This window comes from Trematomus bernacchii, unplaced genomic scaffold (assembly GCF_902827165.1).
Source record: "Trematomus bernacchii unplaced genomic scaffold, fTreBer1.1, whole genome shotgun sequence".
NCBI lineage: Eukaryota > Metazoa > Chordata > Actinopteri > Perciformes > Nototheniidae > Trematomus > Trematomus bernacchii.
Window position 1 is genome coordinate 5,303,867 of NW_022987641.1, and position 14,534 is coordinate 5,318,400.

Sequence of the window (14,534 nt, forward strand, 5' to 3'; positions counted from 1 at the left end):
TGACTGCAAACAACTGACCAAAGCACTTGCTGGATGCATACCACTTACCGTGAAGAGGGATACATTGGTCAGCGTGGCAGAGAGGGCATCAAGTAAATTCCCAGTTAATCTCTATTTGGCTATCCAGCTATTTATTTGTACATCGATAAAAAAAACAATGTACTGGAAGTAAAAAACAATGCCCCTTTATTTGGGTCTGCTCCAAAATGTAATGGTTTCTTCCTTGGCCAGCTACAAGCTACAACCATCCTCCAAGTTCCGCTTGTTTTTCTTGCTGACAAACAAACAAACCGACATTAAATCCAACAAAACAAATTGAAAACATGATCTCCTTGGCGAGTGAATTAAAAACCAAATACCTGAAAACTTTCTCTCACAGTCGGATTTTAGTGAGTTATTTTAAATCAGTGAAGCGCATTTTCTATTTTTTTTATTTTTTTTTATTTAACCTTTATTTAACCAGATAAAAAAGCATTGAGATAAAATCTCATTTACAATACTGACCTGGCCAAGAAGGCAGCAACGTTACACATTTTTACACATAACACAGACATTTAAAATACAGAGAACACAACTAAGTAAACAAAAAAACAAAAAAAAAAAGCAGTCACTACTGTGACGACCCCTCCCCCCTTCTGCCTGTCTGTGCTCCCTGCCTTGCTGTCCTCAGGCAGGTACTGTCCTGTTTGTGCCCGCCCATCTAGAGGCGGAGCCTCAAGAAGGCATAAAGGCTTGCCCAGCTGGAAGGTTCACTCTCTGATCCTGGCCTGCTGCAGCAACCTCAGCCTTCCACCTGTGTTTGGTTTGATGCACCATCCAACATGCCGACAGCACACTTCCACACACTGCTGACACTACTGACAGTCTTACATACACAATTACTCAGAGGTATTTTATGTTAAACTGTTAAATAAACATCTGATTGGCATTTAACTCTGTGTGGCCTCCCTCTTTGTTTCCAGCCTTAAGTAAGGTTGTAACACTACATTGTGCACATTTGGGACAGTAAGAAAGGTACTACTTATTACTGCAAGAGCAGCTGGTGGTAAGGACCTCAGACAACTTCAATTTAAAACAGGCTATAGGGACAAGTGCCGTCAGTTTAAGGCGTGATTGAAGGTCATTCCAAGACCAAGGACCATGATGAAAAAGACTCCTTTTTCCAGCCTCAGTCCGCACAGCAGGTACCTGGAACCGTATTTGCAATCAATGGGTTAGGGTTCCACTGAAGGATTATTTTGCCTAGAAATTCTGCTGAACATCCACTGCCACATTTCAGGAGAATGCAAAAACGTAGCGTAGCATTAGCACAAGTTTAGATGAGTCAAGTAGACTATAAAACCATTCAGCAGTAAGTAGTAGTTTGCAAACGTTAGCCACCACAAGCTACTGGTAACACAAGACAAAGATGGTGGGAAAAACCAGTACATTGAACTGAGAAAATCTGTGTTTTATTCCTTATGAATTGAACCTTTATTTAGAAACTGTAGAATTGGGAAATATACAACCTAAGTATTTTGTGATGCTGTGTCTCTCCCACAGCTATTACTCCTGAGGCCTTAAATTCAATTGAACCTCTACTCCGCCTGTCAGCTAGCATTATGATAATGACATTTTACAAGCTGTTTTCCCCACACAGGCACCCGAAAACACTGAAATGTATTCCTACTGATGGATTAGCTTGTGCCACCTCAAGATTTCAAAATATCTATTCTTTCTGTGTATTTACAGGCTAAAATGTTATATTCCACAGCCACAAAAAGGTCTGATTGATGTCACTATGCACGTTACTGCATGGTTACCGACACGAGTGCTACCAAACACTCAATAAGGCATGACCTTGACCGAGGGCACAGTGTGGTCACGGAGGGCACACCAACAAAACAATTATCTCAGCTCGTTTCCCCTTCTGCTCACCCACCATACATCATTGTTTTATCAAAATCGCAAAGGCCTGACTGTATACAGCTACTCTTCTGTCCATGGATCGATGGCTGATAACTGCTCCTGCTGTGGTTTAATCGCCTCTCGTTGCAAACCAAGTGCACAACAGCAGCACGAGTCAATACACATGTTTGCCATATAATAAGCCATATTATAGCCATCATATTAATGCAGTGAGTTATTGTCTCTCCTTTATTTGAGAAGAAAGGCTGTTGCTCAGAGGCAGCTGTGTTTTTCTGTTGTTATATATTGAGGAAAAGTGGAGCTTCCTTCAACTACTGGTGACATCCATTAGATTTAGGCCATCGTACATTTATTAATATTTGAAAAGAGAAAAAAAAGGACCACAACAAAGACTTCAAACATGCCATTGATCTGACTCGCCCACACTAAACCTGTGATTTTTCAAGTCGAAAACTCAGCCAGGCTTCGGGATAGTCTCATTATGCAATTGCTATCATCAAATGCACTCAGTCGAGGCTTCACTTGAAGAGTTTGCTGTGTCTCCTCTTCTTGAAAGGAGCCACAGTGATAAAAAGAAGGTCTCTTATCAGTTTCTCCGCTCGTTCCGCAATATGCACATTTTCTAGACTGGCTGTTTTTTCCTGCCTTCATAAGCATATTTAAACATGTCAAGACATAAAAATGATTAGCCCTTGTAGTCTGACATTTCAATGCAGCCAACTCTCTGAGTCATCCGGGGACGCCGTCCTCCTCTTGTAGAAATGTCATACTAATAAGATACAAACAGCCACCGTAATGCGATTCAGTGTACATCTTTAAGCACAAGATGCAATCAATGTATTCAGCTCTTTGGTATCCCAGCAAAATGTCTATGCCTCTCTTCCCGAGCCTCTAAATCTTTTCTGTTAGCCTATACATAAGGGAGTAGGAGGGGACAGGCTGGTTACCGAGAGGAATCTGTGTTCATTACAGCCCAGCAGCTTCTGTAAACAAGATGTGGCGTCCACATTTACAAAACTCAGTCATTTTAGCAGGTCAGGACTGGAGAATATGTCAGTGTGTATCCCCTCTGACATCCACAACAGTAATACTTATACTGAGGCAACCCAAGCCGGAGTGAGAAAATAGTGTTTCTCAGGATGTTTTAGCATCTTGGCGAGAGTCTAAACTTGGGGACTTCATATATTTCTGACTTTTTTTTGTCCAAAGTGAAGTCCACCAAGAGTCCAGTACATAATAAATGTACTTAACAGAGGGTAACATGTTAAGAATATGCCATACAGACGATCACATTTGAAACATTTACTTGATTAAATTACTTGTGTGGTTGTTTTGATGTAGTTATCTTAAAAGCTACTCTCCCCAGAGGCCAGTTCATAATAAAATGTGCAAAAACTATTTCATTCCATCATATTAATCTATTTCAAAGCCATCCGAAGGGTTGATACAAGGACAGCAGATAAATATAATCAAGAACTCGAAAGTGTCAGAAAATCTATTAACTTAAAACACATGTCAGAGAGCACAAAGCACAAATATTTGAATACAGAGGAAAAAGTGAATCATTTGCTATTGAGCTCTCACAATAGCCCGATGATTCCAGCCGAGGACAAAGGGTTGCTGGGATAAAGTGGAGCAATGCGAGGTGGGATATGAAGACAGACGCCATGTGGGTGGTGGTGTTGCTGGTGTGGCTGGTGGCAGCTGTAATCTTAAAGGCATTACTGTGTTCCTGTATCAGTTTGTGAGCGCATGTGTATGTTGTACTGACTGTAGTCAGGACCTTTGCGGTGCTGCTGACTGCCCAGATTACAGGATTACTGCCGTCGCGGACTGTTCGACACCTTTAAATCAGGCGAAAGCTCCAATCCTTTTTTTGGCAAGGGGGATTTATATCATTCAAATCCTCCCCGGAGCTAAGATAAAAAAAATATTAATATAATCCCACAGAATTGTAACAGGCTGATTCTGATGTGTGCAGCCTGAGGAATGTTAATTAACGCTGAGGTCACAAAAAAGGAAAAGCGAGGCTTATATTTGTACCAGTGTGGGTTTGTTTGATTTTTCTACCTATGCACACAGCTTAAAAAAAAACAACCCAAGCCACTGTAACTTATCTTTAAAGTGGGCTCTGTATTCTGCCATGGCTAGCAGGTCATCTATCAAGCGAATTATGTGTATCGCACACTCTTCGATGGGTTGTCCTGTGCTGTTATCACTCCCAGTAGGAACCCACGCTGACAAACACAAACATGTGCACATATAGAGGACTTGTAGGGTTCAGCGGGGGATTGTGCAGCTCCAACCAGCAATCCATATCTTATATTTGCCCCAACATGGAGCCATTGAGAGCGGGGTATTTGTCACCCAGATAAGCTCTTGCTGTGCGCTATCACGTGACACTTTCCCTTTGTGTGTCATGCTGGAAGAGCAAGCACATCCATCTAAGTTTTAAAGAGACCCAGGCTTCCCTTCAGTAGATGAAATGAAGGGAAGCCCAGGGCCGATTTGTTCCCGGGGAAACAAAACCCCAGACCGGCTTTCGCTCTAGTCCTTAAAGTGGATTTTGATACGTCAGATAAAGTCCACCATGATGCAGGTGTTGATCACACTTAATGAAAGCAGGCTTCTAGCTCAATAACGTCGCTCTGGCTCTTTACCAGTTAGATCCCTGGCCTCAGCCCTGGAGCCTATCTCGTCATGCCACAGCTGATTTGACACATCGATGGTGACAGGCGGCTCTACCCCGAACAGAGCCAAATGACCCACATAGAGACGGTCAATGCAACAAACCCATGGAGCCACCACAGAGATCCAACTCACAAGTCTACAGTTTGATCTAATTGGGATTCATTTACAGGAATAAATGCGATTCCATTGACTCAGGGAAGACATCAAATCTTTAAAAAAAAAAGGAAAAGGAACTGAAAGCAATTGTGGGCAATTTCCAGACACAGGATTAATTTCCTCTCACACTCTACACCTTTTTGATAGCAGAGTAGTGAAAAAACATAATAAAGATTTGGGTCATCACAGACAGCAGATTCATCCGGCTAAAACTAAATTGTCATCACTCTGCTTTGCTGAGCTAGAGTGTAAAGGGAACGCAGGAAGCCAGGAGGGGAAATGGGTTCGCAAAGAGACAGAGAGTGCAGCTGTGTTGTGGTGTGTAGCGCTGTCCCTGTCAGGCTGGGCTTATTCAATTGAAGTCACTCTTAAACTCCAATGGGTTGGGTCTCTGTGTGCAGGTGTGTGTGAGAGTGTGGAGGAGAGGGAGGGAAATACTGATAACTGTGGTTTTTCTGTCAATGTGGAGGGCCTGGCGACCTTCCAGAGACTGAAGGAGGTTTCTGAGCCCCAGGCTTTCCAGCAGCCTCTCCAATAAGATCGAATTTTCCTCCAATTCTGAACAGATGTGTGGAAATGTCGGGGTGCTTTTGTGTAGGGCAGTGGCGGCTCCAGAGTATTTTTGTTGGGTAATCTATGGTAGGGCTAACCCATACAGTTGTGGGGCTCAAGTCAGTATTTGCAATGTAATTACATACACGCTATATCGCCCCCCTTGACAGTGAAACGCCACGCGTGAGGTTTAGATTATTTCCCTGTCTCAATCAAAATGGAACTGTATGAAATAAAAAGGTACATTTGTCTTGTAGTAAATAAAAAGGGCGACCTGGAGCCAATCCTGCAATTTCCCCACAGGTGAAAGAGTTGACATGCTGAAAACCCAACCCCTGCAGGGGGGTCTGAGGGGATTCTCCCCCAGGAGATTTTTTGAAATACTAACATAAAATACACATTCTGGTACTCTCTTGAGAAGAAAATAAATAAATCTATTACAACACGACATATTTAAAAAAATGAATGCCATTTTTGTTTTTTGTTACTTTGTTCTGAAAGCTGAACCTGCTGCTCCTCACAGAGAGAAGAGGAAAGAGGCTGTGTGAATGACATTACATTGTGGATAAGGGTGGATAGCCCCCATTGTTCTGTGTGTCAAAATGAAAGACAGCCCACACACCTATCAATCATCAAACCGTGGGGTCTTATTTCATTACATGTTGATTTCTATCAACACGTAATGTTGTATCCATGGATGTATAAAGAGTAGTTCTACCGCAAAAGTATTCTTGTCACTTGTCTCTTCCACCGTACACACCTCCAAGTACACACTACAAATAGCTTACAGGAAAAATACCTAAAGTCAGATTTTTTTTCTTTTCTACATCTCACATGCCTTGCAGTGATCATGTGAAATAGTTGTCAGAAGTTTCTCAGCAATTACCAAGGGGAAAAAAATCAATATATGTACCAAAAAATGGGTTCCTGCTCTTTGGTGAGAGTGCATTGCAAGCCCTAGTGAAATTGTGCACTTAATCCAATTTATATGAAGCACTCGATTCATGTGTGAAAGAAGAGGCGAAATGAAAGCATGCTCTTATAAAATTGATGCATTTCCCTATGACGACGATGGATCACGCTGCTCATGAGTCACAATGTGAAGAGCATGAAAATGATTTGTCAACGCACCACAAGTCTTTTAAACAGAAAAGATCAAATGTTTGTATGGCAGAAAGTGTAATTTGGTTCTGGTGCCCTTCTTTTCTTCTCTTGTCTCTCGGGTAGCAATTACAATTGTGACTAAACTAGGAGATTAATCTTATAATGTCTTCTCCACACCACGCACTGACTCAGCAGCTGCCTACAGCAGCAGTTTCAATATTCAGCTGAAAAACACAGAATAGGATACAAGGACACTTATGATCATTCACAATTGCATACACAGAGGCCTGATGCAGCTAAACTTCAAAGTTCAACTTGATATACTTGACTGTTGGTATGTGGACAGGCTGAATTTGATGGGAATTTTGAAGCGACATGATTGCATAAAAAAGTTGGTAGCCTACATGTTTCAGTAGTGAGTCCCAAAACCCAAAATTGAGTCAGCATTTCTGCACTTAAAGGGGACCTATCATGCAAAATGCACTTTTGTACGTCTTTTATACATGAATATGTGTCCCCGGTGTTCCAGGGAACTCACCAAGTGTCAGAAAACACAACCCTCTCTATTTTCCTCCATACCCAAATCTCTAAAAAAAGGGGCTGCAACGGATCTGATAAAAACTGATCCAGATTTGAACACTGTCCTGACGTCACAGAAGTGGCGCTACGGCTATTGGGCCAACTCTCCACCTATCAGGGGAATGTGGGGTTGGGCCACGGCCGGCCATTGCCACTCGAAAGCGCTGGAGACGCTGTAGTACATATGCCAGGCCTGTAAGTGGCGCTGTAGTCTGCCACAAAAGCAGCGACGAAGACTTCCCACGCATGGTTGCCATGGTTACCCTTCTGTTTATTTTCTCCCTCCCCCTCCCCGAGGCAAGCGTTTGCTCGTGCTGCTGTAATTCAATGCAATCCCTCCCCGTCCAGGCAAGCACTGTAATTCTCTCCGGTTAGTCCACCAGCAGATGACAAACACCCACCTCTCCGCCTCTTCCAAGGAACGAGGGGACTGTGCGGCAGAGTTTCAGTTCGATTTTTTTTCGCCGGTCAACATGTCCGTTAAAGTTTAAATTTTCCGGACAAAATTAGAAAAGTGCCGGTCAAAGGTCTTCTTTGTTATTTATTGAGCTTTAAAACAAATGAATAATGACTCTATATAATCATATAAGAATAAAACACGTAGGACGGAGATCTCTTTTTCTCCCCCTCTTCTGACTTGATCAGAGCACGCTCCCCTCTCCTGCAGGGGGGCGTGGTCAGCTGCAGCTCACAGAATCAGCCCCCTGCAAAAACAGGGCTGGAGTACAGCAAATAGAGCGAAATGAGGCATGGCTAAAATGCATGATCTGTTTGGTATTTTGAAAACAGAAACGTATAAATATAGCTTATATAGGTATGGCCCTACAATATATCATTTACATATAGCATGATAGGTCCACTTTAAGGTTTCCTTGTAAAATGGTTTTTGAATAATTTTTTTGACAAATGAAAAGGTCTGTGGTTTGCACAAGCTTAAGAGATTTTCACTTTATGTTACGGTAATATCCAATTCGAGAATTTTGAAGCTTTTACATGTCCTAAAAAAGGAAGTTGCTAACAAGTGGTAAATAAGAGTACTAAACCTCATCACACAGGATACTAGTTTGACGTTTAGGACGCTAAAGAAAAGAGTGCGTCCATACAGTAGTATGTTTTAAGATAACGTAAGCTTCTTATTTTTGGCGATCTCATTTACAGTTCAAAAATCATGGTGGTCATTTGTGAATAAAGTGCTAATAAAATGTGTAGGTATCGTAAATGTTTGTTTGCAAAGTTTATTTTCTGCAATTAACCAAAGCTCAATGGAAAAATTCCATTGTAATTTTGTCGGGGGAACGAAAATTGGTTGACCGAAATCAGAACAAACTTTTTCATGGTGTTTTACAGCTTGTTCCTGCTGCCCCCAGGTGGCCAAAAAGGGAAGTTAATGCAGAATTAACTAAGTTTTGTCATTTTAAATACCATGCCATTTAATCAGCAATACATTGACTATTAAATAAGTCATTAGTCACAAATTGTAAACCTTATGTGAAGCGTGCATAGAAAAAGGGTGGCTTTGATAAAGGGATATGGAGAAAAAAACTGAACAGGTGTTGTGTAAGCATAGAGCCAATAATGAAGTGGGGACTCTGTGGAGACCTGCCTTCCAACAACATCAATCCACACAATAAAACCTCTTTCTATATGTCTTTCTCTCTCCTTCAATACTTCCTCTCACAGTCACCCATAATTCACTAGCTTTAGTTCACTTTTTAAGGTCCAGCTTAACTTCGCAGCACAGCACCGTAATAGAGAATTGATTCCTTGTTGCAAATAGGCTTGTACAGGGATGAAATAAATATGAAAATGTTATGCAACACTGATAACATTTTGAATGCGCCTTTTTAGCAGCATTTAAATTGTTCTCAGTTTCAAATAAAGACTACGAAATCATCCGCTGACCGTCAAAGTGATGCTCTCAAGCCAAGAGACAGCTCTGACCATGGTTAACTCTGCTGTGTGTTGCTATGCCTGTCCTCATTAGATTGTGAGAGATTGACGCAGCCCCCTTTCCCCTTCTCCCATCCCCTCTAGCCCCCATGAAGCTCTGCGAACACTAGCAGGGTGTGAGCAATAATGAATCACTATTAGCCTGGGTCACACTGGCTGACAACCAATTTAAAGAAGAAGACGCAGTGACATCCAGGTAAATGTTGGGCATTAAACCGATTTATCCTGAGATAGCACAATTATTTCCAAAAATAAAGACAGATAAGATAAGACAGATTACATCTTATCTGCTGATTTTTGTTTACCTCTAGTCATTTTGATGCATAGAAATCAGGACACTTCTGCATGAATATTGCACTAGAAGTTTTGTGTCTGACTTCACCTTATGTGGGTACATTCTGACATCTAGTGGTTATAAATAGGTACAACATAAGGGAAACAGTTTTGCTTTTATTACAGTATAATAGTGGTACTATAAAATAATAATATGAGTGAAAAACAAATAAGTACAGGACATGTGTTTCATAAAGAGCATAATAACAAGCATATAAGTTCATTTTATGATGCAGAATGTCATAACATTTCACAAAGCTCTGAAACTTTTGCTCTGACCATACCATAATTATAGTGAATGTTAATGCATGTGATAAAAACATTGATGTCTGATGTAAATGACTGTGACCAGGATTTAAAGCACGTTCACTTATACACTTAACATCAACAAAGTAAACGCTCCAGTGCCCAACTGAAGGGGAGCTCAGCATGCCTTAAAAAATGCTGAGTCATTTCGGTGAAGAAATTAACAACCCAACATCTGCTAGGAAATCTGAACCTCCTTTTATTATAGACAAAAATACCATCTGCATGCTGATGTATACATAACATATCGTAAAAAGAGCTTTGAGGCCATAAGTGCCATCAATTTTAGAAATTAAACTTAATTAAAAGTAAGTTTTGGAAAGCTGAGTTTTATGCTCCAGTTTTTCTTGAAGGTGACAGCAGGACACAGAAGGGACTGCTCTATCAGTCACCAGGAAGTTTTTTATTCCAGTCTATCATTAAAATCATCTTCTGCAGCTTCCGTCTGAAAGAGACTCTTGAGTCTCTGTTGCCAGTTAAAAGTATTGAAGATGTTCCTAATAAACTGTACAATTATTGCATTAAAACACAGTCATAAAATAAAGATAAAATATTCAAGTTTAGTGTCTTGGAGGCTGTCCTTTGCCAACCTTTAGCAGGGGATTGGCTGACAGTGGAGGGTCGTTAGCTGATTAAACTCACCTGCTGGCCCGTCCACACGGCGGCGTGCGTTGAAGCTTCAACGCTTCTGCCCATTCACTTTGAATGAGGTACATTTATCATGGCGCAAGAACCCACAGTGAGCAAAATCTATTTTTCTTTGTCCTTTTTGTTGTTGTCTGGAGCACAAGAATAGCAACATGTACTGGGAAGATGTTATGAAAAAGTTGCAAAAAACTGTGCCATAAAAGAGGTATAGGAGGAAGTTCCTGGAAGAAATATTAAGAGAACTTTCCCACAACAGCAGACACTTTAAATCATCCGTTTTTTACAAAGTTTTCTTAGCATTTTTCTAAAATGTAATTCTAATTCTTAAGATCTTATTTTATTATTAGAAAGCAGCATACAAACTGCTGTGCTAGCCTTTAAATAAACATGAACATAGCAAATGAGTATGTTTAACACTGACTGTACAGGGAACCAGCATACCAAGCAACACTGAAACGTGTTTACATCGCCCATTTTGATATACACAGCTGATTACATTACACTAAAGAAGGAGCTTTTGCTTTGATTTGCCACTAGATGGCAACATATTCTGAGGGCTGGTTATCCATGAAGGGCTCGTTTTTTCCTAGAGAAAAATCTGAAAATACATCAACAACAATACATGACAGCACATATCATAACACATAAACACTACAAAAATGTTTTATTCATTTGCAGGATAGGTTAATGAAAAAACCTAATCCATAGCTTATTTGTTTTGGTTTATGGACCCTTAATTGAAGTAGCTTCTACTTCTATTACAGATGTTTTACAGAAATATTTTGACTAGAATATCATGTTTAATACTGTTGAGAGCCTTGTAGAGGTTTAAGTATGCTGTATTGCAAAGCAACACATCTTGGAAAACAATCTAAAAATATAATTGGAGTATTCTTTTAATAAAGGAAATCATTTTGTGTAGCAAAAAAAAAGAAAGTTGTCTCTTGTGCTTCATCTAGTCATCCCTACAGTGTTTTCCATTGGGAACCATTCATTTTAACTGTAAATAACGTTAGGGCTAGTAAAGGGTTAATGCCTGCTCAGCCAGACTCCACCTCCTTTGGATGACTCATCAAAACAGGAAGCAGGAAGTGCTGAAGTCTAAACACGTATATCGGTCACAGAACTGTTGTTGAGAGGTATGTTTGGCTCTAACCATTTTTTAGATGAAAAGGACATTCAATCAAAGAAAGATTAGGATTCAGTAGTGTTTATACTGTGAAGTGAATAGAATACATAGCAAGAGATGGTGGGTATAAAGAATGTTTTCTCCTGTGTTTGATCTCTGCTCTACTTTCATTTCAGAGTAAACAGGAGAATGGCAGGCAGGCTCTCCCTCCAGGAAGTGGACCTCTCCTGTTCAATTTGCTGTGAGATCTTCAGGGACCCTGTGGTCCTCAAGTGCAGCCACAGTTTCTGTGCCCCCTGTCTGCAGCAGTACTGGACTCAGGGCACACGGAGCCGGGACTGCCCTCTGTGCAGGAGCGAGAGTGTGGATGACCCTGTGTCCAGTCTCACCCTGAAGAACCTGTGTGACTCCTACATCCAGGAGGGTGAGGGTTTGGAGGACCCAGCCGGAGAGCTGTACTCTGATCCAGGGGAGATGTGCCCCCTTCACGGGGAAAGGCTGAAACTTTTCTGTCTGCAGGACAAGGAGCCTATCTGTGTGGTTTGCCACACCTCAAGGAAGCACAAACAGCACGATTTTTGCCCTGTCAGTGAGGCTGTCGTAGATGTGAAGGTAAACACCATGCCTTCAACATCTAAAGTAGACATAAGGTGGACTAATGATGCATTTTTGCTCCCCGAACAGCTGTTATGTTTAAAGATGTTAGCTGCCTTTTAAAGATAAACCTATTTATTTTGAACATGTATTCATATTCCCTTTCTCTTTATTATCTACTCAGGAGAAAATGAAGACTGCCCTCAGCTCAATGCATGAGAAAAAGGATGCTTTTAATAGCATGAAGAAACAATATGAGAATAGTGTGGAATGCATTCAGGTGAGTTGCTGTTTTTGTGACATTTCTGCAAAAATAATTCATTTAATTAAGACAGATGCTATTTGCACCTGGGTGAAAAAAGTGCTGGTCATTTCAAAGCCATGCTAATAAGAATGTTTTTTTTTTGTTCAGCTTCAGGCCCGATTTGTGGAGAGGCGGACCCGAGAGGAGTTTGAAAAGCTTCACAGCTTCCTCTTAGCCGAGGAGGAAGCCAGGATGGACACTCTGCGGGGGGAGGAAGAGCATAAGAGTCGAGAGATGATGCAAAGAATTGAAGAAATAACCAGAAACATAGAATATGTGTCTGAATCCATCCGAGTTTTAGAGGAGGAGATAGCTTCAGAGGGCATTTCTATCCTTCATGTAAGTTTGGGAGTGTTTAAAATGTGAAGAGATGCATAGATAATTCCATACAAATAGTTGATTTCTTTAAATGATTTGTCTCTTTTTTTTTCAGAAATGCAAGAGCACATTGTCAAGGTGAAAAAGAATCTTGCATATTTGTCTTTATTTTTCTCTGCTTTCACAACAAGTCACATAGACTAACCTAAGTGTGCTCTCTGCAGAGCTGACAGCCCAATTGAAGACCCAGTCATGGCTCCCGGAGCACTCGTCGATGTGGCCCAATATCTCGGGTCTTTAAATTTCCATGTGTGGGAGAAGATGGGGGAAATCGTCAAATACAGTGAGTACATAATCCACCTACTTTTAGTTACTTCTTTACTCAAGTAGAAGTAAAGAAGTATGGGCTTTGAAATGTACTCAAGTTAAAAAAAGAAGCAGCCATAACTACCAACTGTTTTATAGAGTCAAGCTGGTAAATGGACCTCACTTTATATTAATAGAACACAACTTTCATTGTCATTGTCATACATACACCGATCGTGTTTTCTGTATGAAATAGGCACGCAATGACTCCAAATAATAATGATCAAGCCACCAAATGCAGATTAAAACTAAAGAAACAAGCCTGTTTTGAAAATGTAAGAAGAAGAAAGTACAGATATTTGTGTTAAAAATGAAAGTAGTGAAAGTAAAAAGTTGACAGACAAATAAATAGTGGAGTAAAGTCCTGATACAAGACAAATACAATACCAAAGTATTTGTACTTCACTACTTCCCACCTCTGCTGACAATGTGTTTCCTTCAGCCCCAGTGACTCTGGACCCCAACACCGCTGCCCCGTGGCTCATCCTGTCAGACGACCTGAGCAGCGTCTGTGACAGTGAAGAGAAACAGAAGATGCCCAACAACCCGGAGAGGTTTGACCCTGACACCGGGGTGCTGGGCCGCGAGAGCTTCACCTCTGGCAAGCACGCCTGGGACGTGAATGTGGGGGACAGCACGGCGTGGGTGGTCGGCTTGGCTAAAGAGTCTGTCCAGAGGAAAGAGAAAGTGTCTTCAGTGCTGAAGAATGGCTACCTGTGTGTTTACTTTTACCACAAGATGTACTTTGCAGGCACTTCTCCTCTGACAAGGCTTAACTTGAAGAGGAACCCTCAGAGGATCAGAGTGCAGCTGGACTGTGACAAAGGCAGGGTGTCCTTCTACGACCCGCATGACAATACTAACATCTACACCTTCAAGCACGCCATCACTGAGAGGGTCTTCCCTTACTTCTGGGTGGGGTGTCAGCAGTGTCCTTTAAGGGTGGAGCCGCTGGAGGTTTCTGTGAAAGCTGTTGAATACTTCTGAAAGTGCATAACTTTTACATAGGCTACTTAGTAAAAAAATGAATGGGGTATTTTTGTTTCAGCACTTTATTTCCTCCCTCACAACAATGTCCTTATTGTTTTTCAGTTTTAAATGGTTTCCAATTGTGCACTTTGAAATATTTCTTTTAAGTTGTTTCTGTAAACAATCTAACAGCATAATGTGTGCCTTTTTAGTTTGATGAATCAGAGTAACCCAATCTTGAATGTGCATGTCAAACTCTAAATGTGTATTCAGCCCAATTTTGTTTATTTCTACAGATAAATGACAAGCACTATATGCTTTATGTGCAAATACTAATGAGGGTGCTAATCTACAATTAAATGATTTACAAATACCACAACTTCCCTTGATTTTTGTGCAACCTGCTTAAAATGAAATTGGCAAGACAGGCAACACACATATATACAATTATTACAGATATACCCTGTAGTTATAACAATAATAACTGTAAAATCACTCAACATTTTTATATATCTAGATTCTACAGAATACAATAAAGTAGGAGACAAAACTGGTTTTCACAATGTGTTATTACAGTAGACTAAAATTCATGGTTAACAAATATATTTTACAATTATTGGGGATTAT

The 14,534-nt window shown here is 40.8% G+C and overlaps 1 protein-coding gene across 1 annotated transcript; it reads left to right on the forward strand.

Moving 5' to 3' along the window:
- The first annotated feature begins 11,289 nt into the window (after positions 1 to 11,289).
- LOC117485050 (tripartite motif-containing protein 35-like) lies at positions 11,290 to 14,286 on the forward strand. The gene is made up of 7 exons (XM_034133645.1): positions 11,290 to 11,366; positions 11,533 to 11,968; positions 12,135 to 12,230; positions 12,363 to 12,593; positions 12,688 to 12,710; positions 12,797 to 12,915; positions 13,381 to 14,286. The coding sequence occupies exons 2-7, from the start codon at positions 11,546 to 11,548 to the stop codon at positions 13,923 to 13,925; spliced, it is 1,437 nt and encodes a 478-aa protein (XP_033989536.1). The 5' UTR covers positions 11,290 to 11,366; positions 11,533 to 11,545; the 3' UTR covers positions 13,926 to 14,286.
- The last annotated feature ends 248 nt before the right edge of the window (positions 14,287 to 14,534 follow it).